The sequence below is a fragment of the Podarcis liolepis genome, assembly GCF_965112155.1.
Source record: "Podarcis liolepis genome assembly, chromosome: 1".
Classification (NCBI taxonomy): domain Eukaryota; kingdom Metazoa; phylum Chordata; class Lepidosauria; order Squamata; family Lacertidae; genus Podarcis; species Podarcis liolepis.
Window position 1 is genome coordinate 120,799,244 of NC_139554.1, and position 24,028 is coordinate 120,823,271.

General features: G+C 42.8%; 1 protein-coding gene across 10 annotated transcripts in view; it reads left to right on the forward strand.

Annotated features, from left to right (window-relative positions):
• MYO1B (myosin IB) overlaps positions 1–24,028 on the forward strand; it is a 142,050-nt gene that overhangs the window by 89,588 nt on the left and 28,434 nt on the right. For all 10 annotated transcript variants that reach the window (XR_014517631.1, XR_014517632.1, XM_083467662.1 and 7 more), the window contains 11 exons: positions 5,258–5,356; positions 5,564–5,667; positions 7,109–7,256; positions 7,399–7,517; positions 8,538–8,624; positions 8,855–8,920; positions 12,137–12,241; positions 14,606–14,668; positions 17,230–17,430; positions 18,472–18,698; positions 22,519–22,719. Coding sequence is in view for 8 of the 10 variants with exons in the window: in XM_083467662.1 (XP_083323788.1) it covers positions 5,258–5,356; positions 5,564–5,667; positions 7,109–7,256; positions 7,399–7,517; positions 8,538–8,624; positions 8,855–8,920; positions 12,137–12,241; positions 14,606–14,668; positions 17,230–17,430; positions 18,472–18,698; positions 22,519–22,719 (1,420 nt within the window). In the remaining 2 variants the exon portion in view is untranslated. The remainder of the gene's footprint in view (positions 1–5,257; positions 5,357–5,563; positions 5,668–7,108; positions 7,257–7,398; positions 7,518–8,537; positions 8,625–8,854; positions 8,921–12,136; positions 12,242–14,605; positions 14,669–17,229; positions 17,431–18,471; positions 18,699–22,518; positions 22,720–24,028) is intronic.

A 24,028-nucleotide genomic window follows, 5' to 3' on the forward strand; every position in this document is an offset into this window, starting at 1 on the left:
AAAAGCTAATAAATTCCTAGATGCAGAACAGCTTGCCTATGTCTGTTGCATCTTTTTACAGATGTCTACTTTGCAACAGTCACCCCTGTATGCAGATGTCTTCTCTTGCTGTGGTCTCTAGCATGGATTGCATATGTGAAGGAGAATATTTCTGATTATAATTTTTTACCCTTGCACTTTTGTTTTCTAGCATGGGGTAAAGCAGAAAGAGCCATGGCATTTAGCCTCTCCTAAATGGAATGTGACCCAAAATGACAGATATGAAGTTGGCACTTTACTGTACGGTATAAAGGCTGTGGGGGCGCTGCGGGGATGCGGGTGGCACTGTGGGCTAAACCACAGAGCCTTGGGCTTGCTGAACAGAATCCCTGCAACGGGGCGAGCTCCCTTGTTCAGTCCCTGCTCCTACCAACCTAGCAGTTCGAAAGCACACTAGTGCAAGTAGATAAATAGGTACTGTTATGGCAGGAAGGTAAACAGTATTTCCGTGCGCTGCTCTGGTTCGCCAGAAGCGGCTTAGTCATGTTGGCCGCATGATCCGGAAGCTGTCTGCGGACAAACGCCGGCTCCCTTGGCCAGTAAAGCGAGATGAGTACCGCAACCCCAGAATCATCTGCGACTGGACTTAACGGCCAGGGGTCCCTTTACCTTTACCTATAAAGGCTATGGGTTGTTGTCAACTAAGCTTTACTTTGAGTAGACCCATTGAAATGAACAAACTAAGTTAGGTACATTCATTTTCCTGGATTTACTCTTAGTAAAACTTTGTTGCATACTACCCAGATTGGTGTGGTATAATTATTATTATTAGCACCTAGATCAAAGTGGAAAAATGAAAACAGAAACATAGGCTTATGGAGTCCAATCACTGCTGCATTTAGCTCGTTGCCCTTCCATCAGCTGTGTCCATTTCCAGATACTTTTGGTGAAATTGCAGTATTATAAAGAGCACCAACAGGTCTTATCATTCCTGCCCAGTGTTTTGCAGTATAATCTTTCAGGCATGTCAGGGCATGTGGATATGTGTTCCGAGTTGTTCTAATACCTATTGAAGTTAACCATACACAAATATGTACAGAATTGGAGTGCAAAGGGGACCAGCAGACATCTAAATCTTAAAGCACAAGAGTAAACTGAAATAAAACCCAGTTCTTGGGTTCTTTGTCCTTGGTACGCTTCGAGCATACATAATACTCTGTAGGTCCCGGTTACCCATTGTGCAATGGTGTTTGTCTACAGTATATGTGTGAGTACCATAACTACAGTGGTACCTCGCAAGATGAATGCCTCACAAGACGAAAAATGCGCAAGACGAAAGAGTTCCGTTTTTTGAGTCGTTCCGCAAAACGAATTTCCCTATGGGCTCTTGCGAGTTTGTTTCCTTTTTCATAAAGCTGCTAAGCTGTTAATAGCCGCTAATAGCCGCTAAGCCGCTAATAGCCGTGCTTCGCAAGACGAAAAAACCACGCGGAACGGATTAATTTTGTCTTGCGAGGCACCACTGTACTTGGATGAAGACAACCCCATGAATTCTCCACATTCCCTCCCCGGCTTCTAGTGATGTGATCATTTGATGGGCAAGACACCTTCAAGTGACCCGATCCATGTGTTGTTGGTTTTCTCTGTTACACTGCAGCCACATCAAGTGACGATTTGTTGCATGTGTGTGATTAAAGGGGAACTTTGTCACATGACAAAGTATGTGATTATATGTAAAAAAAAAGTATGTGGCTATATGTAAAAGGAGCCTACTTTGGTAGATGATCCGAGCCAAAATGTACAGTGTATTTGGTACACTGTTGAGAGAGAGCGAGAGCACAGACTTCTCGGCTCAGGTACTATCCTGGCTCTCCTTCCCAGACACAGGACTTGACACATAATCATGAATGGAGGTTTTTAAAGTTTCATGAATGAAGTCAGTGCAACATCCCAACTTTGGGTCTACAGGTTATAAGCTATTAAACCACAACAGAGTGCTATGATACATGAAGAGGCTTAACTAAGACGTTGACCCAACACTTGTGTGCTCCTTTTGGATAGCAGGCACAGCTATTGCTCAATGGATATCTTCAGTCTCTGGACTCAGCAAGCAAACAGGTACTCCTGTGTAGAGAATGGGCATGTGGGGTTTGTTGCTTTAGTTCATGACTACCTGGTTTGAAATACGAATTTGTCCAGTTCTTAAAACTTGCCTTGTTGAAAGAAGGGGCTGCTAAATGTTTGGGTTTTCCTGGCAACATCCGGGAATTGCCATGAAAAATGGCGTCTGGGCAGATTTTTGACAAATCAGCAGAATGTCCGGTGAAACCCAGGCGTATGGCAAGTTGGGTTAGTTTTTTTAATCTTAAAAAAATCAAAGAAAAGGCCCAAAACCAATTTTGTTTTTGGGAGGGGAAAAAAGCTCAGAAAGAAAGAAAGGGAAAAGGGGGGAAAGGGAGGGAGGGAGGGAGGGAGGGAGGGAGGGAGGAAGGAAGGAAGGAAGGAAGGAAGGAAGGAAGGAAGGAAGAAAGAAAGAAAGAAAGAAAGAAAGAAAGAAGCTCAACAGCTCTGTCCAGATTTTCACTTTTGAGAATATGGCAGCCCTTTGAAAGATCACTTGACTTTACTGGGTGTGTAAATCATGCATTCTTGTTAATTATGGTTGTATTGATTCCAAAGATCACATAGTTCATTGTTGTTGCTTCAACTATCATGGTCATCTCAAACCTATTGTTGGCATCTGTCTGTCTCAAGAGACAATGATAGTGAATCTCCAGTGGTGAGGTCAAACCAGTGGTGAATCACCACACCTTCTGTAGTTGCAGAGACTGGTAACTTACAATGGCTGCCTCCCGCATGACCTCTTCAGGACACGAGTGTGTATGGAGGTCCTGGGCTGCCCAGACGACAGGACCCTCCTCCCAGCCTCACTGATGTGCTCCAAAGGAAAGCAGAGCAATACGTTTGGCACCAGCTTGGCTGCAGGAGTTTCCGCAAGGAGGCGTACAGGGCACCATCCAACCATCTTAGGACCTCCACTCTGGGTATACTCCTTAGCTTTTTCTTCTCCCAATGATATCCCGCAAGGCAGCAAAGGATTAGGATCACAGTTTTCCATATCAAACCAAAGATCACGTAAATGTTGCACACTATACTCTTCAATGGGTTTCCCAGTTGTGGTTTTTCCCCCAGTGGTGGCTATGGTTTTCCCACTAGTGATGTATGGAAGTGAGAGCTGGACCATAAAGAAGGTTGATCGCCGAAGAATTGATGCTTTTGAATTCTGGTGCTGGAGGAGACTCTTGAGAGTCCCATGGACTGCAAGAAGATCAAACCTCTCCATTCTTAAGGAAATCAGCCCTGAGTGTTCATTGGAAGGACAGATCCTGAAGCTGAGACTCAAATACTTTGGCCACCTCATGAGAAGAGAAGATTCCCTGGAAAAGACCCTGATGTTGGGAAAGATGGAGGGCACAAGGAGAAGGGGACGACAGAGGACGAGATGGTTGGACAGTGTTCTCGAAGCTACCAGCATGAGTTTGACCAAACTGCGGGAGGCAGTGGAGGACAGGAGTGCCTGGCGTGCTCTGGTCCATGGGGTCACGAAGCGTCAGACACGACTAAACGACTAAACAACAACAACATACTCTTCAATAACAAATTGCATTCTCCAAATATTAGTGCTTGACTTCATTAGCACATTCTTGGGTTTAAAGGGGGAGAACGATACCATTGCTTCAAGCTCCAGAGATACATTCATTTATACAGATTTCTTTATTGAAGCATAAACTGCTTTTCTAAACGTTCTACCCTGTTCTGTGAGGCAGAACAACAGTGCTTTCATTCTGAGCATCCTTTGTGGAAAGGCCCCTGTATATTTACTTTTCTAATAGCAGCAGGTGACATGAAGACAAAACGCCGCTGGTAATGTGCTGAAATATTAATAGGCCTTATTGTATGGCTTCTTGTTCTGAATGTTAATGTAGCGTAAAACACAGCAGTAGCCCGATGGGGATAAGTTGCATTTGGCATGCAAATACACCCTTTGAGGCTTATAGCAGATCTGCATTTGAGAGACAAGGTGAAGGAGTAAACGATAGATATGTTTACGTATGACTGGGTGTCATTGCAAGAGTGGGGCTTTTATTGCCCCTATTCATTCTACCCAGACATAAGCTTGAAGAGTTTCCAAAGTAATCTAGCTTAAGTCCTTGGTTTGACGCAGGCTGTATTCAAACTGTACGTTAGCAGATTAATTTGTGTAATGGAAGAAGGCCAGAGGTATGCCTCGGAGAGCCATTTCACCCGTTTGTTTGAATATGGATGGAAAATGTGTATGTTTTGCTAGATTATCCGGCCACACTTTATTGTATTTCATATTTAAGAGATGGCAGCAGGTAGGGCGTGCTCTGCAGTGATAGTTTCAGAGTGTCCCAACATACCGTACTTTTCCGTGTATAAGACAAGGCTTTGTTATTAAAAAATAATGTAAAAATTGGGAGTAGTCTTATACTATTTAATGCTGTATTGTTTTTAACACTCGATTGGAAGCCGCCCAGAGTGGCTGGGGAAACTCAGCCAGAAGGGCGGGGTATAAATAATAAATTATTATTATATGCAGATAGTGCATGGGAGGGGGGGGGACGGGACGTAGGATTGGTTGCTGTCACGAGCCAGAGATTGTCGGTGGCTATTGGGCGTGTTATTGGTGGCTGTGGCAAGGGCTGGTGTTGATTGGCTGTCACTGTGGCAATTGGGCGGGCGATTGGTGGCTTCTGCTGGCGAGGGGACAGACGATAGGTGGCTTTTGCAATGTGTGCGAGTGGCAGCGTATGTCAGTCGGGTGAGCGATTTTCAGCAATTCCCCCTAAAAAAAGCTCAACAACTATGGGCAATCCTCCCCCCATTTTCTTAATTTGGAGTCCTCAAAGATAGGGGGTGTGTTATACATGGGGACGTCTTATACATGGAGAAATACGGTAAGTGTCTGTTTACTTGTTAGCCATTTCCCCCCCAGAAAAGTGAACTCGAAGCAAGTTACAGAGACAAACATTAACACAACGCAGAAAAATCAGAATAAAAACAACCTAAAATGCTCATTGATATGTATAAGACCGCAGATCTAACTCAACCCCACAGTGTGCCACACTTCTCTTACATAAAAAATAAATAACGGAAATAGGTTCGTACAGTTCTCTGATACAGGTGTGATAGTGGCAAAAAGGGAGGCAGACTAGAGGAGTGGAAAAATAATTTCTGTGGCATCTTGTTTTTTTAGATCTGTTGGAAAAGTCTCGTGTTGTTAAACAACCAAGAGGTGAAAGGAATTTCCACATTTTTTATCAGATACTGTCTGGAGGATCGGAAGATTTGCTCAGTGAGTACAACTCTGGTGGTATTTTAAATGTCTAATAGAATTGCACATGAAGTTGCGTAAGTTAATCGAAGTCTCCATAATTGATTTCCGTGGTTTGTGTGCCTTTCAGTGCACATACATGTTAAGCGGCTTCAATTCTCACTGCTATTAAGAGCAATAGTGGGTCAGGGAATTTAGCTGTTAACAAGGCCTGTTTTCATTTCGTAGAAAAACTTAAGCTGGAGAGGGACTTCAGTCGGTACAACTACCTTAGCCTGGACTCTGCAAAAGTGAATGGAGTAGATGATGCTGCAAATTTCAGAACGGTTCGGGTAAGAATTGGTGCAAATTCCGTATTAGTTCAAACTTGACTTCATTTTATAATTTCGCTAAATTGTTGAGTCAGCCAAGAAGATCAGCAGCATAAAAACATGAAATCTGATGGTGTGATCCATTAAAAGAGTTTAATAATATTTGGGATATTAAAAGTTACTTCTGCTACCATAAGCAAGCTTCTGTGGCCTGAGGCTGTGAAGTGGTTTATAAATTTGTATATAACAATAATAAATAAAATTATTTATTACAAATAATAATAAAATTTGTATTTAATAATAATATATGAGTGTTACTTTTTTTTTTTTTTACAAAACTTGTTACAATAAAGGCTACATTTGGATTCCACATCAACGAGACATGAAACTATGGTTTACTTAACTTTTATTAGCTTAAATAAGCCGGCTTCATAAACCAGGGTTCGAAGTTGACTTTTTTTTACACTAGGCATAGTTAAGATTAACCACAGTTTGCTGAGTTCAGATGACACAGCAAGCTATGGTTAGTTAAAAGGGAAAGTTTCTGAACTCATTCTGCTCCCTCCCCTTCTCTGGTGTGACATGAGGCCGTTCCTCTCAGGATAAGCAATGGCTTATTGTGACTTCCAAATGAGTGTTGTGCTTTGTTTCTGTGCCCTGCCAGTTCAGTGCATTTGGAAGTGGCAGAAAGACACAGTTTAATGCTGCTTTGGTATCTGTAAGGCTGAAGGGCATTTAAGCATATTTTAAATAAACTAATACAGTGGTACCTCGGGTTACATACGCTTCAGGTTACAGACGCTTCAGGTTACAGACTCTGCTAACCCAGAAATAGTGCTTCAGGTTAAGAACTTTGCTTCAGGATGAGAACAGAAATTGTGCTCCGGCGGCGCAGCGGCAGCAGCAGCAGGAGGCCCCATTAGCTAAAGTGGTGCTTCAGGTTAAGAACAGTTTCAGGTTAAGAACGGACCTCCGGAATGAATTAAGTACTTAACTCGAGGTACCACTGTAATAGTTGGTTGTGAGGATAAAATGAAATGGGGAGGTGGGTGGGGAAGAGGACCGCTGTGCAGGGCCGTCTTACGCATGGGTGCTAGGGGTGTGGGGCACCCGGGCGCCAGGCTCTCAGGGGCACCAAGCTGAGAGTCCGGGTCCCAGGAGCTGAGTCTGGGGAAGAGCCCGCCCGTCGGTTGGAGTGCCGCGGTGGACTCTTCTGCTTCTCTCTGCGCCGCAAGTTCAGGGGCAACCGAGCCCGTGAGACGCTGAGGTGGCTGGATGGCTCTGCCCTCCTGCGTGCCTGGGACTGGGCAACCTTGGGGGGATGACGCCAGGCAGATCTTTGCACCCCGGCACCGCATATGCTTAAGACAGCCCTGCCACCGTATGCCAGCTTGTGCTCTTTGGAGAAAGGACAGGCAGGATAAATCTATGCGACGAATAAAACTTGATTTCCCTATTCTAGAATGCCATGCAGATCGTGGGGTTTATGGACCATGAAACGCAGTCAGTTTTTGAAGTTGTCGCGGCTGTCTTAAAACTGGGAAACATCGAATTCAAACCTGAATCTCGAGTGAATGGTTTGGATGAAAGTAAAATCAAGGATAAAAATGGTAATTCAAATAATATATTCTGATCCAATCAAATCTACCTGCACTTTGATAACTGGTTTAACCCCCCCCCCATGACTTCTGAATGTACTTGCTGCCTAGGTAGGTAGGAATGATTTTTAATTGAGATTATTTGCTTCCATAGAGCTGAAAGAAATATGTGAGTTGACAGGCATTGATCAGTCAGTGCTGGAGAGAGCCTTCAGTTTCCGCACCGTTGAAGCCAAGCAGGAGAAAGTCTCTACAACCTTAAATGTGTCTCAGGTAATATTGAATTACTACTGTGAATATGTTTTTTTTCTTTCTGGTAGAAAACATAGGGGAATTTTCCTTTGTCACAATGAATAAAATGTGACCTGAAAAGAGTACATGGGAGTCACACGACCACATGGTCAAGATAAACTTTGCATATGTCTTTTTTATGCTTTATTGGTTTTAAAAACTGTGTAACATAAGTGATCAACAGAAAATAAAAACAAAAATAAACAAACATTCATTCCATAGTTGGTGCTTGATGTATGTAGCAATTTGTAGTTGGATTCAACATGACCTCTGGTCCTCCCGTTCTGGTTCTCAGATTACATTCTTTTATTGTACACTAAACTTTGTCTCCTCTAAAAAAGGTAAAGGGACCCCTGAGCATTAGGTCCAGTCATGACCGACTCTGGGGTTGCGGTGCTCATCTCGCTTTATTGGCCGAGGGAGCCGGCGTACAGCTTCCGGGTCATGTGGCCAGCATGACTAAGCCGCTTCTGGCGAACCAGAGCAGCGCACAGAAACGCACTCTGGCAATTTAGCTCCAGGGACCACACATTCGCTCTGTAAGATGCACAGACATTTCCCCTTAGTTTTTAAGAGGAAAAGAGTGCGTCTTTTGGAGCGAAAAATACGTTTCATTTTTGCTGATAAGGTACGTTCTGCATGAGAAATGGACTTTAGCTTGAAGGTACAGGATGCAGCTCTCTTCCTAAAGCTAAGCAGATCAAGGACTAGACGCTACCTTTATGGGAAACAGCCTGAGAATCCTACGCCTTTCTTACAGAGGCAGAGTGGGAGATTGATGTAATAACGATTTAATGACAACTTCAAAACAATTTATTAGAAAATTCCCTTGCGTATCATGACTTCTGCAAAGCACGCCTGTTTGTTTATATTCATAATTTGACAGGCAATACTTGTGTGTGTGGATTTGCTCCTCCTTATGTTGTGTCAGAGCCAGAAAAAGTCCTGGGCCAACCCCAAATGTTTCTAATATTTGTGTGTCTTTTCTTCTTCTTTAATTAGGCATACTATGCACGGGATGCACTGGCAAAGAATCTTTACAGTAGACTGTTTTCCTGGCTTGTTACCAGAATCAATGAGAGCATTAAGGTAGTGTTCTTTGAAATCCTGTATACTTAGAACAAATAAGCCTGACAAGTTAAACTAGATGCTCATCAGTTTGTGGCATAATAATGCAAAGTTTTTTTAGCAGGAAAACAATAGATGTACTCATATAATTGACCCCTGCTTTTCCTCTGTGTCATAATGATGATTTTCATAGAATGCTGCCTCTTTGCTGAATTTAATAAACATCTGAAAATAACTTTTGTTTTCTTAAGGCACAAATGAAAGTAAGAAAGAAAGTCATGGGCGTTTTGGACATCTACGGCTTTGAAATTTTTGAGGTACTTTGCTCTGACTGTAATCTTCATGCTTTGTAGCAAGATATAGTGAATTATTCATTCTGTTTTGAACCAGCCTTTTCAACAAAGTTTCTCAAGCCAGCCTACAATAAAATGACTACCAAGAAGCAGGTACAATCAGTGCAAAAAAGTGAAAAAATAGGTAACTTGGAAACAACAGCAAAACATTAAAATGAACCCTGAAATATCAAGGCAGAAGAACTCTAAAAGAACAACCAGATAAAATATGGTTCAGTATTTTTAAAAAAATCCTAAAGTTCCATCAGCAGTAGACATGGAAAGGTGTGAGGAAATAAAACTGATTTTTCTTCATGTGAACTTCATAAGGGTAGATGTCAAGTGTACAGACCAAAACCCTGGTCACCACTTACATATCATACACACAGAAAAAGACTCACTGTTTTTAGGTTTTGCGTTCAGCTTCCTAAGAGTTTCTGACAGAAAGGTGGCATATAAATGTTTAAATTTAAAATTTTAAGGAAGTAGTGATAACTCATAATGTAGAGGGCTAAAATGCTAATTTTGCTCTGGTCCCTCCTCTTGTAGATCATGCACAATGAGAAATAAGATTGGACAAGCAATGCCCAAAGTTTATATTGATTTAGCAATGTGCGTACACTTAATCTCAAAATTCTGAATTCTGGCGATTTGTTCCTGTGCCCTTTGAATGGCATTTTTTTTTAGTATTAAGGTTATACCTAGATTGAAAGCAAAACAAACCGTGCATTTCAGATCAAGGAGAGATGTCAGGTTAATTTGTGTCTGCCCAAGGCTATTATGCCAGGAATATAATACATATACTGCAGCTTCTTATATTCAGGCTTATCTGTGACTGTTCCATCCAAAATGTTTTTCATAGCTCAATTTCCCCCCCTTTTCAGCCAGAAGGGAAGAGGCATAAAACAGTCCCTACAACCCATATTGCTTTTTTTTTAAATTGGCTTAGCAATACAGAGAGGTAGAGTAGACAGTGAAATACAAGATTCTTCTGCTGAGCTGACATCTAACATTAATATGCTGAAATTCAGCAAGGACAAATGTGAATTTTAATATATGAGGAGAGAACAATATGCTGCTCATGGATAAAATAAATTATAAGAGGGTGGCAGTGTCGTTTTAGGCATCAATCCTGTTTCTATTAAAGTCAATGGCAAAGGCTTTAAATGAATCATCCTCAACATTCTTAACTTACCGTGGAGGAGTCTAGGCAGCCACTGCTTTAAAAAACCAATATGATATGAAAAATCAAATTGAAAGGTGACACAAGAGAATTGTGGTGCCTTAAATTAAGGGCCAAGGTAAACAGGATGTTAATTACATCTTTGCATATAGCATGCAGGATTCTATTTTATTGCAGATGGTATCTCAGGTGAGGTGGTGATGCACAGCTCATATGATGTGTGTCTTTCTGCTCCCTTGCTGTCATCCTAAGGGTTAATCCATCCTCTGAAACAGGTGTTTGGTTTTGGAAGAAGCCTCCCATTGCCACAGTTGCAACCCCGTCCCGTCCTGTCCCTGTCCTTCCAGACTGTTGCACTCCTGATAATTGTCAGCTACCCAGCCAGCTCATTCTATTGCCTTTTCAAAACAAAACAAAACAAAACAAAACAAAACAAAACATTCCTTATCTTCAGAACTTTGTTTTTCAGATACTGGCTATCACCCTTATATTAAAAAAGCTGGATTTTAGGGGCTACTTTGTAAGAGAGAGAGAGAGAGAGAGAGAGAGAGAGGTTGTATTATAACATCATGTACCTCGGAAGTTGAACATCTTAGTTCCCGAACGTTTTGGCTTCCGAACAGTCGAAACCCGGAAGTGACTGTTCCGGTTTGCGAACTATTTTTGGAAGCCGAACGTCCAATGGGGCTTCCATGGCTTCTGACTGGCTGCAGGAGCTTCCTGCAGCCAATTGGAAGCCATGCTTTGGTTTTTGAACATTTTGGAAGTCGAACGGACTCCATTTGACTTCGAAGGTACGACTGTATAGTTTGGCCCAACAATGTTATATGACATAAGTTTTAATTGACTAGTGTCCACTTCATCAGATGGCATCAAGTATTATCCTCAGGGAAGAACAACATTTGATGCAGACTATATTATATATATGTAGGTATGTAGGTATGTAGGTATATGCATGAATTCTATCCTGGAAAACACACCTAACAGATGCTCTTGTTTGTATTGTTTTTATTTATTTATTTGAAAATATTTATATACTGCAATGTCACCTCAAAAAATATTAAAGTGGTTTACAAAAGTAAAAAAAAAAGAAAGAGAGCGAACCATTCAATAAATAAAGTAGAACTATAAAATAGAACATAAGAAGAGGCTGCTGGATCAGGCCCAAGGCCCATCTATCACAGCATCCGTTTTCTGCTTGTGTTAGTGACTTCTCTTGTCTGAGCACCTATCTTGGAAGATGTAGTAACGACCCATGCAAGCATTAAAAGTTTTATAGCTGGTTTGGATGATCATGCCTCATTTTAATAATCTGGGTTATGAACCAGCCTTTTTCCTGTGCATGCATCTCCCTCTTTCCAGCAGCAATTAAACCAGGAAACCTCTAATGAATAACGATTTATCATTTCAGCCTTCTGGGAAACTTTGTTTTCCAGCTGTCGAGCAAGGCAGGATCTTAAAAATTCACTTCAAACCATAGTTTAATATCCTGGCTTGGTCCAGTGCTTGATGTGCATAGTTTTCCTGATTCAGATTAAACAGGAAGCTATGGTCAGCTCATGGTTTGCTTGCTCATGCAGGGAAGGAAGGAGCCGTGGGGCTTGTGTCACTGCTTGTTAAACTGAGATACGATTGTCCGAACAAGGCTTTTGTCATTAACATAATTATGGGCTCACACGCTGTGAATCTGTGTGTATTTCTAGCCCTGTAACTTCTTTTGGGTAGGCTGTTTTTAGGGGAAATTTTGACTTTCTTTCTGATGAGTAAAAGTCGTCTACCTGTAGTACTCCTGAACCAAGCACCCAGTATGAAGCGTGATTAGCAAATGGTCTTCAGGCATATATAAAAATCCTGTCGTGCATGGAATAGGTGCATATCATATTAAAATCCCAGAAGGTAGTCCCATTGCAAAAATCTGCTTGCAGGCCAGAGATTTGGATAGGTCTCATCTCTGGATAAATATGCTGCCAGGCTTCCATGTGCCTCCATTGTCACTCTTTCCTAACTTTCTTTTGTAGGATAACAGCTTTGAGCAGTTCATTATTAACTACTGCAACGAGAAGCTGCAGCAGATCTTCATTGAGCTTACCTTGAAGGAAGAGCAAGAAGAGTACATACGAGAGGTAAAACCCATTTGTTTCCTTGTTTACCTATCTGCCTCCTCTGTGCACCTACAATCCTTGTCCTTGTTGCTGTTTGCCTTAATAGCTTTTAACATGTTCTTCCTTGATGGTTGCGATGACCTTGTCAGGTACAAAACAGAACTACCATGTTGATGTTCTGTTTGTGAGGCATTAGTAGTAGCCCTGAAACCAGATAGGCAGTTGAAAGGACACTGATTTAAGGTGAAGTCTCTACTCCAGGTGGTAAGAGTATTCTGTTGACACAAAATGGTTTTGTGGAGTGGGCGATGGTATCCAAAGTTGGCAGTTAGAGAGGAGATTCACTGGGCTCGACTCTACCCAGGGCTATTTTTCAGCTAGAACTTGCCGAAACTCAGTTCTGGCACCTCTCAGGTGGGTGCCATTGTCATTATAAGAGAACAACGGTACCTCTTTTTCTAGAAAAATAGCACTGACATTAACCCGCATTTTCTTCCCCACTTTTCTTCCTGACTTTCCCCAGGCTCCTTACACTTCTCCACAATATCTACTAGAATCAAGTAACCAAAGTCAATTTTATGCTTATACACTGGTACCTTGTTTTGCGACCGGGATCCATTCCGGAGCCCCGGCCGCTAGCTGTAAAGGACGCAGGGCAAAGCACCGTGTTTGCGCACATGCGCGGAGCAGTTTGCGCTTCTGCACATGGGCGAGCAGCAAACCCGGAAGTAACCCGTTCTGGTACTTCCGGGTTTGCTGCGGATGCTAGATGAGGCAGATGGTTGCGGAGGCATTACTGTAGGTATATTCTGTATATAGATATATTCCAGATATAGAATATAGACACTATATTCTTTTAGATTCTTTTTTAGAAACGAACACATTCCAAATCTGGTTTGCCTAAAACACCAAGCTCATAAGCACCTTTGTTTACATGTTATAGATGGACTAATCTAAATACCTTGTAGCTGCATTTATTTAACACTGCAATTCTGATGGCAAGTTGGCAGGTGAAAGTACCGAAGTTAAATTTCAGACATTTGGCCACACAATGATTTTGGTGTATGAACCTATAGCCCTGTTCACAAGTTACTTGTAGGGCATAGCTGTACAGTGGTACCTCTGGTTACGAACTTAATTTGTTACGGAGGTCTGTTATTAACCTGAAATTGTTCTTAACCTGAGGTACCACTTTAGCTAATGGGGCCTCCTGCTGCTGCCGCAGCGCAATTTCTGTTCTCATCCTGAGGTAAAGTTCTTAACCCGAGGTACTGCTTCCTGGTTAGCGGAGTCTGTAACCCAAAGTGTTTGTAACCTGAGGTGTTTGTAACCCAAGGTACCACTGTGTATACTTTGGAGAAGGGCTATGCTTCTAGCTTCGCCCCCCAGTGTTACATCTTCCTTGGACAACCATGGATTGGCCACTTTTGTATGTAAAGCAAAAACAGTAACTGGTTTGCACAACTGAAACCCTTTTCAACAATTGTGGACAGTAGTAGGTTAGAGACAAAACCTCAGAAGCATTGGGGAGGGGAAAGCTGCATTTATATTGCCATATGCACTTGGGTGGCGCTAAGCATCTCTTCGGGTTTGGTTTGTGACGTACTTGCAAAAATGGTTGACCACCACCAAAGTGGACTGCATAGCCTATGCTGACCGTGTTATTTCAGCTTGTCATCTCTGTCTCAATATGAAGGCTGAAGGCAGGGGGAAAACACACCAGCAGTTCTTGAGATGAAATTGTCAATTTCCTTGGAAACGCTCCCAAGATGCACAAAAACATTATTGACCCAAAGCTTTGCACTAAAAGGGCTTTGGCTCTGTTTCAGTTAAGTGCATGGGAAATTGACACAGATTGGGGAATGGAATGGAAAGCAAACCTGGCAGCTGTTCAAGGACGCTCATCTTGCTCCAGCAATATTAGCAGCTTCTGAAGTTTTGACATAGTGCTGAAGTCCCGGCGATCTCTTCATTTCCTTTAAACTGCAGACCCACCCCCCCACCCCCCACCCCATATCATAATAGTTCAACTCACTTTCGCCAAAGGAGATTCATATATTGGTGGTCACTACCATCTTGGTGTGATCCTGGCTCTTGGTGCCTGCCTTGTGGGGCTTCCCACTAGCCCTTAATTCCTTGTAATTTAAAAGTGGGTGTCAAGCCTGTTTAAGCGATTAAAGCACATACGCCCTTAAGGGTTCGTTGTCTTTAGTGGCCTTATTAGGGCTCAGAGGAACTGGGGTATTGTGGTAGGAATAAAAGAAGGCAAGCCCCTAGCTTACTAAAATATGCTCTAGTTGGAATGAGTGAAATTTTAGCAGAGTGCCTTCAAAGTGCCTCCCTGCCATGGTTTTCTTCTTCAATTTCTGTGTTTTATTTCTATAGGGTATTGAGTGGACGCACATTGAATACTTCAACAATGCTGTAATTTGCGACCTAATAGAAAATGTAAGTCATAACTATAGAAAAATGAAATTTTATGGAATGTTCTCATTCTTTTGATTTGATGACTGCCACACGAGAACAGGCCTTTTCTGTGGTGGCTCCCTGACTGTGGAATGCTTTCCCCAGGGAGGGATGCCGGCCATCTTCATTATGCATCTTTAGGCGCCAGGTAAAAACATTCCTCTTCTCCCATCTATGGCGTTTAAAACTGGGGATGAGGTATTGTTTTAGTGTTTTATTATGGTATCATAGCTGTCAACGTTTCCCCCCTTTTTTAAGGGAAATTCCCTTATTCCGAATAGGATTCCTCGCAAGAAAAGGGAAAAGTTGACAACTATGTATGGTATGCATTTTTTGTGTTTTTATATTGTGAACCTCCCTGTGATCATCGGATGAAGGGTGCCGTAAAAATTTAAATAATAATGATAATGATTTATTTAGTTCCGAAGAATGCTTTGTGGCATAGTGCTTTAAGGAGTAAGGAATTATCACTGTATATAGTGTTGTTTGCCCACCTTTCCCCAACCTGGTGTCTTTCAGATGAGATTTTTCGACTGCAGTGCCAGCAGCCTCTGCTGGCATTGCCAACAGTCAGGGATGATGGGTGCAAGATCTGGAGGGCATTAGCCTGGAGAAGCTTGTATTAAAGCATTCTGAAGGGTGGAATTGAGCAAAATACTCAAAAATTGAGCAAAATATTTTTTTAAAAAAGCATTTTTCTCCCACCCATTATAAACAACAAAAACCCTGCTCTCAGAGCGCCTTACAAGTGTCAGTGAGAAGACATTATATTCCCTCAAGTTTATAATCTAAAAGACACAACACAAAAGGAAAAGAGATTGGGAGGAGGAAAAAAGGTGCAGCAACCGTTTCTTAGTTGCAGAGTTTGTAGAATGACCAGCCAGAATGGAAAGACTTCAAGGAGTGGAGGAGCCAAAGGTTGCTAGTTTTTCAGTAGAGGCCCTGCAGTCCTTCCTGTCTTGCTCTCTCCTACCCTGATGGAATGGCTGCTGCAGATGGCGATTAAGGGGAGCAGGCTGATGGAGACACCGTACAATGTCAATGTCTCGTAAACTTCTCTGTGTATTGCAGCAATAATAATAATAATAATAATAATAATAATAATAATAATAATAATTTTATTATTTGTATTTCACCCACCTGACTGGGTTGCCTCAGCCACTCTGGGCGGCTCCCAACAGAACAGTAGATGAAGGTAACATTGTTCTTGAGGATTAGGGGGCAAGCTTTTAAAAAAGGTTTCCTTTCCCAATAAATAACATTTCTCTTTTGAATGCTAAATGGAACGCTTTGCGTCTTTCAGTGTATGTTTCAAATACAGCATGTACTTGCAGACAGCAGCTCCTCTTGACTACCCACACTTTAAAGTCTCATTAGTTCCTTGACAACGGTGAAATCTGGAGCAGTTCTTTAGCCAGCATCACCAGACGGAGAAAATGAGACAGAGACACCAGTGTCTTCCTTCAACTGTCTCGCTTTGGATCATAGCTGAGCTTTGTATCGGAAGTTCAAATCACAAGGATTTGAGAAGGAACAGTTGAAATAAAAGGCATGGATTTTAAAATGGAAAAGAATAGGTGTGCTACCAGTGGATGATACACGCTTAGAAATTTGCAGTTAAGAGACACTGTCCTATTCCACATCTCATCAGGAAGAGGAAGAATAGATTCATCTGCTCAGTGATGCTGTTGCCAAGCACCACATTGAGGGAGCCTTTCTCCTCCTCTCTGATCTCAGGGGAATAGGGCATTAGAAGGGGTTTCCTCCAAGCAAAAGGGTGCAAATTCCATCCTGAATTTTGTGACATCTCTTGGGCCTCAGTGTCTGGAGACCTGAAGAATGGGGAAGTACATCATCATCATCATCAAACCTTTTATTGGCATCACATGCAAACATCCAAAACAAATCAATACAGAATTACCACTTCCCCAGTGGCACAAAACATTTGCTAAAAGAAAGGAGGCAGAGCAGTCTCTCGTCACATTTCTAGGTCTCCAGGGAGATCAGACGTCTGCAATGTATTTCGACAACAAAAAACCAAATAGAGATATTTAGCCACTAACTTGGTGAGCTCCTGATCATTCAAATGGGGAAGTACCTAGGAAGTAACGAACAGGTTCAAGCCCTATGTTGGGTTTCTGAATTGCAAGGGGTTGGACTTCGGGGTCCCTTCCAACTCTACAATGTTATAAAACAACACCCTGGTAAAGTTGGAGAAATATGTAGCCTTTTTTTTGGAAACTGCTGTATATAAATGTTGTTAAATAAATCAATAAAATTTGGACATGTCCAGGTAAATCCTAGTTCGAAGTTTTAGTTGTGCTCAGCATATCAAGTTAATCTAATCTGAATAAATGCCTTTTAATGTGGAAAGGACTGTGTAGGGCAGACATACACGCAGGCTTTCAATTTTGCATTCTGACTCGAAATTTGACTTGCTAATTACCTGCTTTAGTTTGCCATTCATTTACTGTGAACCTTAAGGGATGCATAGAATATTTATGCCCATCTCACACGGAATGAACCTTATTGTTGCACAACAGAATCAGAATGGAATTCTAGCCATGCTGGATGAAGAATGCTTGCGGCCAGGAGCTGTTACCGACGACACATTCTTAGAGAAGTTGAACCAGGTCTGTGCCACTCACCAGCACTTTGAGAGCAGGATGAGCAAATGTTCACGCTTCCTGAACGACACTTCCCTGCCCCACTGTTGCTTCAGAATCCAGCATTATGCTGGCAAGGTAATGCATGTTGTATGGTTTTATACACAAGGCTAACATTCCAGCTTTGGGCAACTTGAAAGCATGCTTGCTGTAGATGTCCCAAGGTGAGATAGTGAGCCGAAAAAAGAGATGCACAAATTACTGCAGATACAGCCTTCCTTCATGTTTCCACTGCAGCCATCCCAGTCATGAAGAGATTAGCCAGAACACCGTTTAAAGTAGCTTCTCTCTTTTGTTTATGGTGCACACAACTGGGATCAGGAAGGGGCGTAAAGGTAAAGGGACCCCTGACCATTAGGTCCAGTCGTGGCAGACTCTGGGGTTGCGGCGCTCATCTCGCTTTATTGGCCGAGGGAGCCAGCGTACAGCTTCCGGGTCATGTGGCCAGCATGACTAAGCCGCTTCTGGCAAACCAGAGCAGTGCACGGAAACGCCGTTTACCTTCCCGCCGAAGTGGTACCTATTTATCTACTTGCACTTTGACGTGCTTTCGAACTGCTAGGTTGGCAGGAGCAGGGACCAAGCAACGGGAGCTCACCCCGTCGCAGGGATTTGAACTGCCGACCTTCTGATCGGCAAGTGCTAGGCTCTGTGGTTTAACCCACAGTGCCACCTGCGTCCCTAGGAAGGGGCTTAAGGCAAGGGAAATTTGTGGTCTGTGTTAATATAGTTTACTTAACATGCAGCAGGGGAACCATCTAGGGGGGCCGTGGGGCTGAACAGCCTCCTCCCCGAATTTTTCAAGGAGGGGGCCTGACCCCATCAATATTTCGCAGCCTGCGACGGGCCTCACCGGGTCTACTTGCTGCTGCGGCAGGCCCTGTCAGTCCTTCCTGCGATTGTGGCAGGCCTCTCCGGGCCTAACCACGACTGTGGCAGGTCTTGTAGCTTCCTGTCACCTTGCGATAACACATGTGTGCACTGGGCAGGACCCAGTGCCTCTGACATGCAGCATTAATATTTTGGAGGCATTAGCCATTTGTTCTTGACTTTTGTCCCCCCCCCCCCTTGGATTGATTATCTCTTGTTCATTGAGACACTCTTGATTCGCATTGTTAGGTGATGTATCAGGTAGAAGGATTTGTCGACAAGAACAACGACCTGCTTTACCGCGACCTGTCCCAGGCCATGTGGAGGGCCAACCACTCCCTCATTAAAGCGCTCTTCCCAGAAGGAAACCCGGCCAAGATTAACCTAAAGAGGCCCCCAACCGCAGGTTCGCAGTTCAAGGCTTCCGTGGCAACCTTGATGAAGAACTTGCAGACCAAAAATCCCAACTACATCAGGTAACCTTCAAGGAATCAGTTCCCTGGCCTTGTTATGCAGCATAATAAAACAAGTAACTCGTTGCTACTGAAAATGCTGGAGCCACATGAAGCATTTGACCAACTCGAATGGGCTTTTTGTGTTTCTAAAAGTTTTTGAAATTACTGTATCTGGGGGTGGAATTACGTGTGCTATAACAAAACTTATTTAGTACTTAATGGGCAGTAGTGAAAACCAATGATTGGTGGGTGGGCGGATTTGCCTTGAACTTTGTTCACATATTAAACAGGGGTGTCTCTGGACTACCCTATTTGTTTTATGGGGTAACTGTGCCCCTGAAGGACCATGTGCGCATCCTGGGAGTCATTTTGGACTCACAGCTGTCCATGGAGTCACAGGTTAATTCTGTGTCCAGGGTGGCTGTTTATCAGCTCCATCTAGTACGCAGGCTGAGACCCTACCTGCCCGCGGACTGTCTTGCCAGAGTGCTGCATGCTCTAGTTATCTCCCGCTTGGACTACTGCAATGCGCTCTACGTGGGGCTACCTTTGAAAGTGACCGGGATACTACAACTAATCCAGAATGCAACAGCTAGACTGGTGTCTGGGAGTGGCCGCCGGGACCACATAACACCGGTCCTGGGAGATCTGCATTGGCTCCCAGTAGGTTTCCGAGCACAATTCAAAGTGTTGGTGCTGACCTTTAAAGCCCTAAACGGCCTCGGTCCTGTATACCTGAAGGAGCGTCTCCACCCCCATCGTTCAGCCCTTACACTGAGATCCAGTGCCGAGGGCCTTCTGGTGGCTCCCTCATTGCAAGAAGTGAGGTTACAGGGAACCAGACAGAGGGCCTTCTCAGTAGTGGCACCCACCCTGTGGAAGGCCCTCCCTTCAGATGTGAAGGAAATAAGCAGCTATCTTCTCTTTAAAAGACATTTGAAGGCAGCCCTGTTTAGGGAAGTTTTTAATATTTGATGCTGTACTGTTTTTAACACTTGATTGGAAGCTGCCCAGAGTGGCTGGGGAAACTCAGCCAGATGGGAGGGGTGTGTGTGTGTGTGTGTGTGTGTGTGTGTGTGTGTATATATATGCTTTCGTAGATTTTCACGGGTACAGGAATGCAGGTTTTGGTGTCTTCGGGTGTCTTCCCGTGTAAGAGTTGGGGTGTCTAGGCGACGTTTCGACGAGGTCTCACTCGTCATCTTCAGGCTGGTGCTTTCGGCTTCTTGTTACTGGAACAGAGCAGGATCTCAGTGTTTGAGTTCCTATAAATACTGTCTAAGTGGTACTCAGAATATCACTCAAGAAATCACTCAAGATATCCCTCAAGTAATTAAGGAACAAAAGAAGAAAAGGCACACTAACCTGGGAACTTCCTATCTGCCCAGAACGTTGGAGGCTATACACCACACCCCCTCAACAGTATTTATAGGAACTCAAACACTGAGATCCTGCTCTGTTCCAGTAACAAGAAGCCGAAAGCACCAGCCTGAAGATGACGAGTGAGACCTCGTCGAAACGTCGCCTAGACACCCCAACTCTTACACGGGAAGACACCCGAAGACACCAAAACCTGCATATATATATATATATATATATATAAAATTTTTTATTATTATTATTATTATTATTATTATTATTTATTATCATCTCCCAAGCCCTTCAACATTTACATTGCAGGGGAATGATGGGGTTACAAGGTACACCATAGAAGGCAGAGAACATCTAAGTGCATTTGCTGATGACATTGTGATAATGCTGTAAGACCCGATAGAGGTCTTACCAGATATAATTAAGGAGTTGGCATGGTATGGGGTGGTTGCAAGGTTAAAAGTCCATTATGAGAAGCCTGTAGTATAAATATGGCTCCCAAATCGCTGGCCAAGTGTGCTATGGGGACCCCACCTTACGTTAAATCACTCTTGAGATCTGGGAGCTCAGATTCCAAAAGATCTAAGTAAACTTTGTGCCTTAAACTTATGCTCAGTGCTCAGAAGATTTAGGAAAGAAACAAAAAGCTGGATAAGCCGAAAGTTGTCCCTTTTAGGCAGAATAGCAATAAAAATGTCAAACCTCCCCAAGCTGTTATTTATGTTTCAGGTGTTTCTCATTTTTAATTCCGGGAAAGGCTCTTTGAAAATTGCAAGCTTCCATTAATAAATTTATTTTCTGAGAATGAAAGGGCCAGTCTGGCTTGTGATTTACTATGCAGAAGGACAATCCATATGGCATGAGGAATTCCACATTAACTTTTTTTAAAATAAAAAAACAAAGCTTGTCAGTAATGTCACTTAATCTTTTTTATACTGGGTGATAAAGGCAAGGTCTTGTTGGGCATGGGATGGTCAGGATCAGAGACGGTCGCTCTGCAGGCACAACCTTTCCCTTCCAATAAACTCCCATACAATTGCAAAGCATCGTAATGTGTTCACATGGTGCATGTTTTGCAGTCTAGAAAGCATGGCAATCCAAATTTATCCCAGTTAGGTGCCCCTGGTACCAATATATTAAATCATTCACCCTTCTACAGTGCAGACAGAGAGACACAATTTCAGGGACTCATAGGAGATAGACTGTACCAGCTTAAGGCCTTCTGTATAACACCTATCCATTTACAGATGAGTATTTGAGAGATTGATTAGCCAGTGTTGAACTCAACTGGCTTAGTGCCCATCCAAGCTGTTACTTTATTTCCAACAGGGAGATTTGGGAGCAAGGTACTAAAAGTCTCTCTCACAGTTTGTGGCATTAGTTTTGGGTTCAGCGGATGAACGGAGGGACCTGATTTCAGATATATCTTCTGCAGTAGCAGAAGAGCAAAGGTGGAAGGCCGTAGGGTGATTTGAGTGGGAGATAGAGAGGTGGAAATTCTACGTAATCAATGGGATAGCTTCTGGAAAATGAAGGTGCTGGGACTGGTTCCCTGTATGTCAGAGAGAATACATAAAAACCCACAGATCATATTAAAGCACAATGAGATTCATACACATGCTGGCTACGATGTCCCCAGACTGCTGGAGGAGTTATGGGTCAGTGGGGTACATGCATTCATCTGTGGTGGAAGTGCCCATATCTAGCAAGACTTTGGGATGAAGTACTCAAGGAGATCAACACTACTGTGGGGCAAACAGTTGTTAAAACACCAAAATCAATGCTATTTTCACCATTAGACTCTGAGGGAGGCGGTTGTAACCTTGAACAGAATTACAAACCAGGAAGGTTAAAAATCACTTTTCCTTATAGACATGATTAGATTTAGAACCTAATTAGTAGACTAGTGATAGCACAACTGTGGAAGAGCAAAAGGACTCCTTATTTTATATCTCTGGTGCAGTGAATGTTACAGAGAAGCTTACACATCAAATCCAGGTCATCAAGCGACAAGCAAAACAGGATGCCTTTTCGGGGCGTAGAATGAAGTAGTTCTATTTTGCAGTCTAGTAAGACTGCGACAGTACAAGGCTCTGAGCCCCAGGGCTTCTTTGGCAGGAAGGGAAGGATACACATTTAATTAGTAAATAGGGACACTTGCAATTCGATATGCAGCTGTTTGGAAAAATAATGAGCCAAGTGTCTCTGGAATTACCATAAGTTAATGTTTATAATGTCTTAAGATCCATTGTCTGATGAATATGATAACCATGATTGCCTTCTATATTTAATCCATAATGGGAGAGAAGATTATGTTACCTGTTTTAGTCATTTATTGTTGTTTCTGTCTGAGATGGGCAAATGATTGCAGTCAATTGCATGTTAAACAAACCGAGTGGAAAAGATATAGTTGTGCTTGTGTAGCAGAAATTATTGTGCAATATCTTAATGAATGTTCTTTTTCATGCAGATGCATTAAGCCCAATGACAAAAAAGCAGCACATATCTTCAACGAGGCTCTAGTTTGTCATCAGGTCCGGTATTTGGGTCTGCTGGAAAACGTTCGTGTCAGAAGGGCAGGATATGCGTTCAGGCAACCTTACGAGCCTTGTCTAGAAAGATATAAAATGCTTTGTAAACAGACATGGCCACACTGGAGAGGTCCTGCCAGGTAAGAGTCGTTAACTAATTAGTGCAGGTGTATTGGTGTGGCACTGTGGTGTAAACCGCTGAGCCTTGGGCTTGCCGATCAGAAGGTCGGCGGTTCAAATCCCCGTGACGGGGTGAGCCCCCATTGCTCTGTCCCAGCGCCTGCCAACCTAGCAGTTTAAAAGCACGTCAGAGTGCAAGTAGATAAATAGGTACCACTGGGGTGGGAAGGTAAACGGCGTTTCTGTGGGCTGCTCTGGTTTTGCCAGAAACGGCTTAGTCATGCTGGCCACATGACCCGGAAAAACTGTCTGCGGACAAACGCCGGCTCCCTCGGCCAGTAAAGTGATATGAACGCTGCAACCCCAGAGTCGTTCGTGACTGGACTTGACTGTCAGGGGTCCTTTACTTTTTATTGGTCTTTATTTGGCCCGGCGCCAATTGCTTAACATGCCTATGGGATTGCATGCTCTTTCCAGCAAAAAACCCAACCTCTTAAGCCACACCCTATTAACTTCCCTGCTCTTTGCCCTTCCTGGATTTCAAAATGCTGTCAGGGAGCAAAACATGGTGCCATAATTTTGCATGTTGCTACAAAGGGTCTTCACATGAGTTGAAGGTATGCAAAATTGTGGCCTCTGCACCTGATTCTTGAAATTGTCTTCCACGTCATCTGTACGGTGCAGAGCCAGTTACAAAACTATCCTGTGGAGATGCGATCCCAAGGATATCATATTCAGTAAAAGGCATACAAGGATCGGACAACCATTGATTGAAGAACCATTGTATTGTTTCCATCAAAGCTCCTCTCATCTTTTTATCTATATACCTTTCCTATTTTAAATTGCAGATTTATTTTGTCTTGTGGCAACCCTAATTAAAATTAGATATGGATTAACCTTTCAATTTCCGGTTCGTGTCTCATTCACATGTTTTCCCCACAATTCCACTCCATTTTGCTTCAGTCTGCACTTTCTATAAATTAAATACATATTTTGTTACATTTAAACTGCCAAGAACTGTGAAATCTGTTTGGAGAGCTTAAGTTTGATTTGTACATAAGTTTGAGAGGTGAGGTTCAGGACATTATCGCTACAAATTCACAAAGAGGTACCTTGGTTCTCAAACTTAATCCGTTCCAGAAGTCTGTTCCAAAACCAAAGCATTCCAGAACCAAGGCTTGCTTTCCCATATAAAGTAATGCAAACGGGTTAATCCATTCCAGACTTTTAAAAACAACCCCTAAAACAGCAATTTAACATGAGTTTTACTATGTAGCGAGACCATTGATCCATAAAATGAAAGCAATAATCAATGTACTGTACTATAAA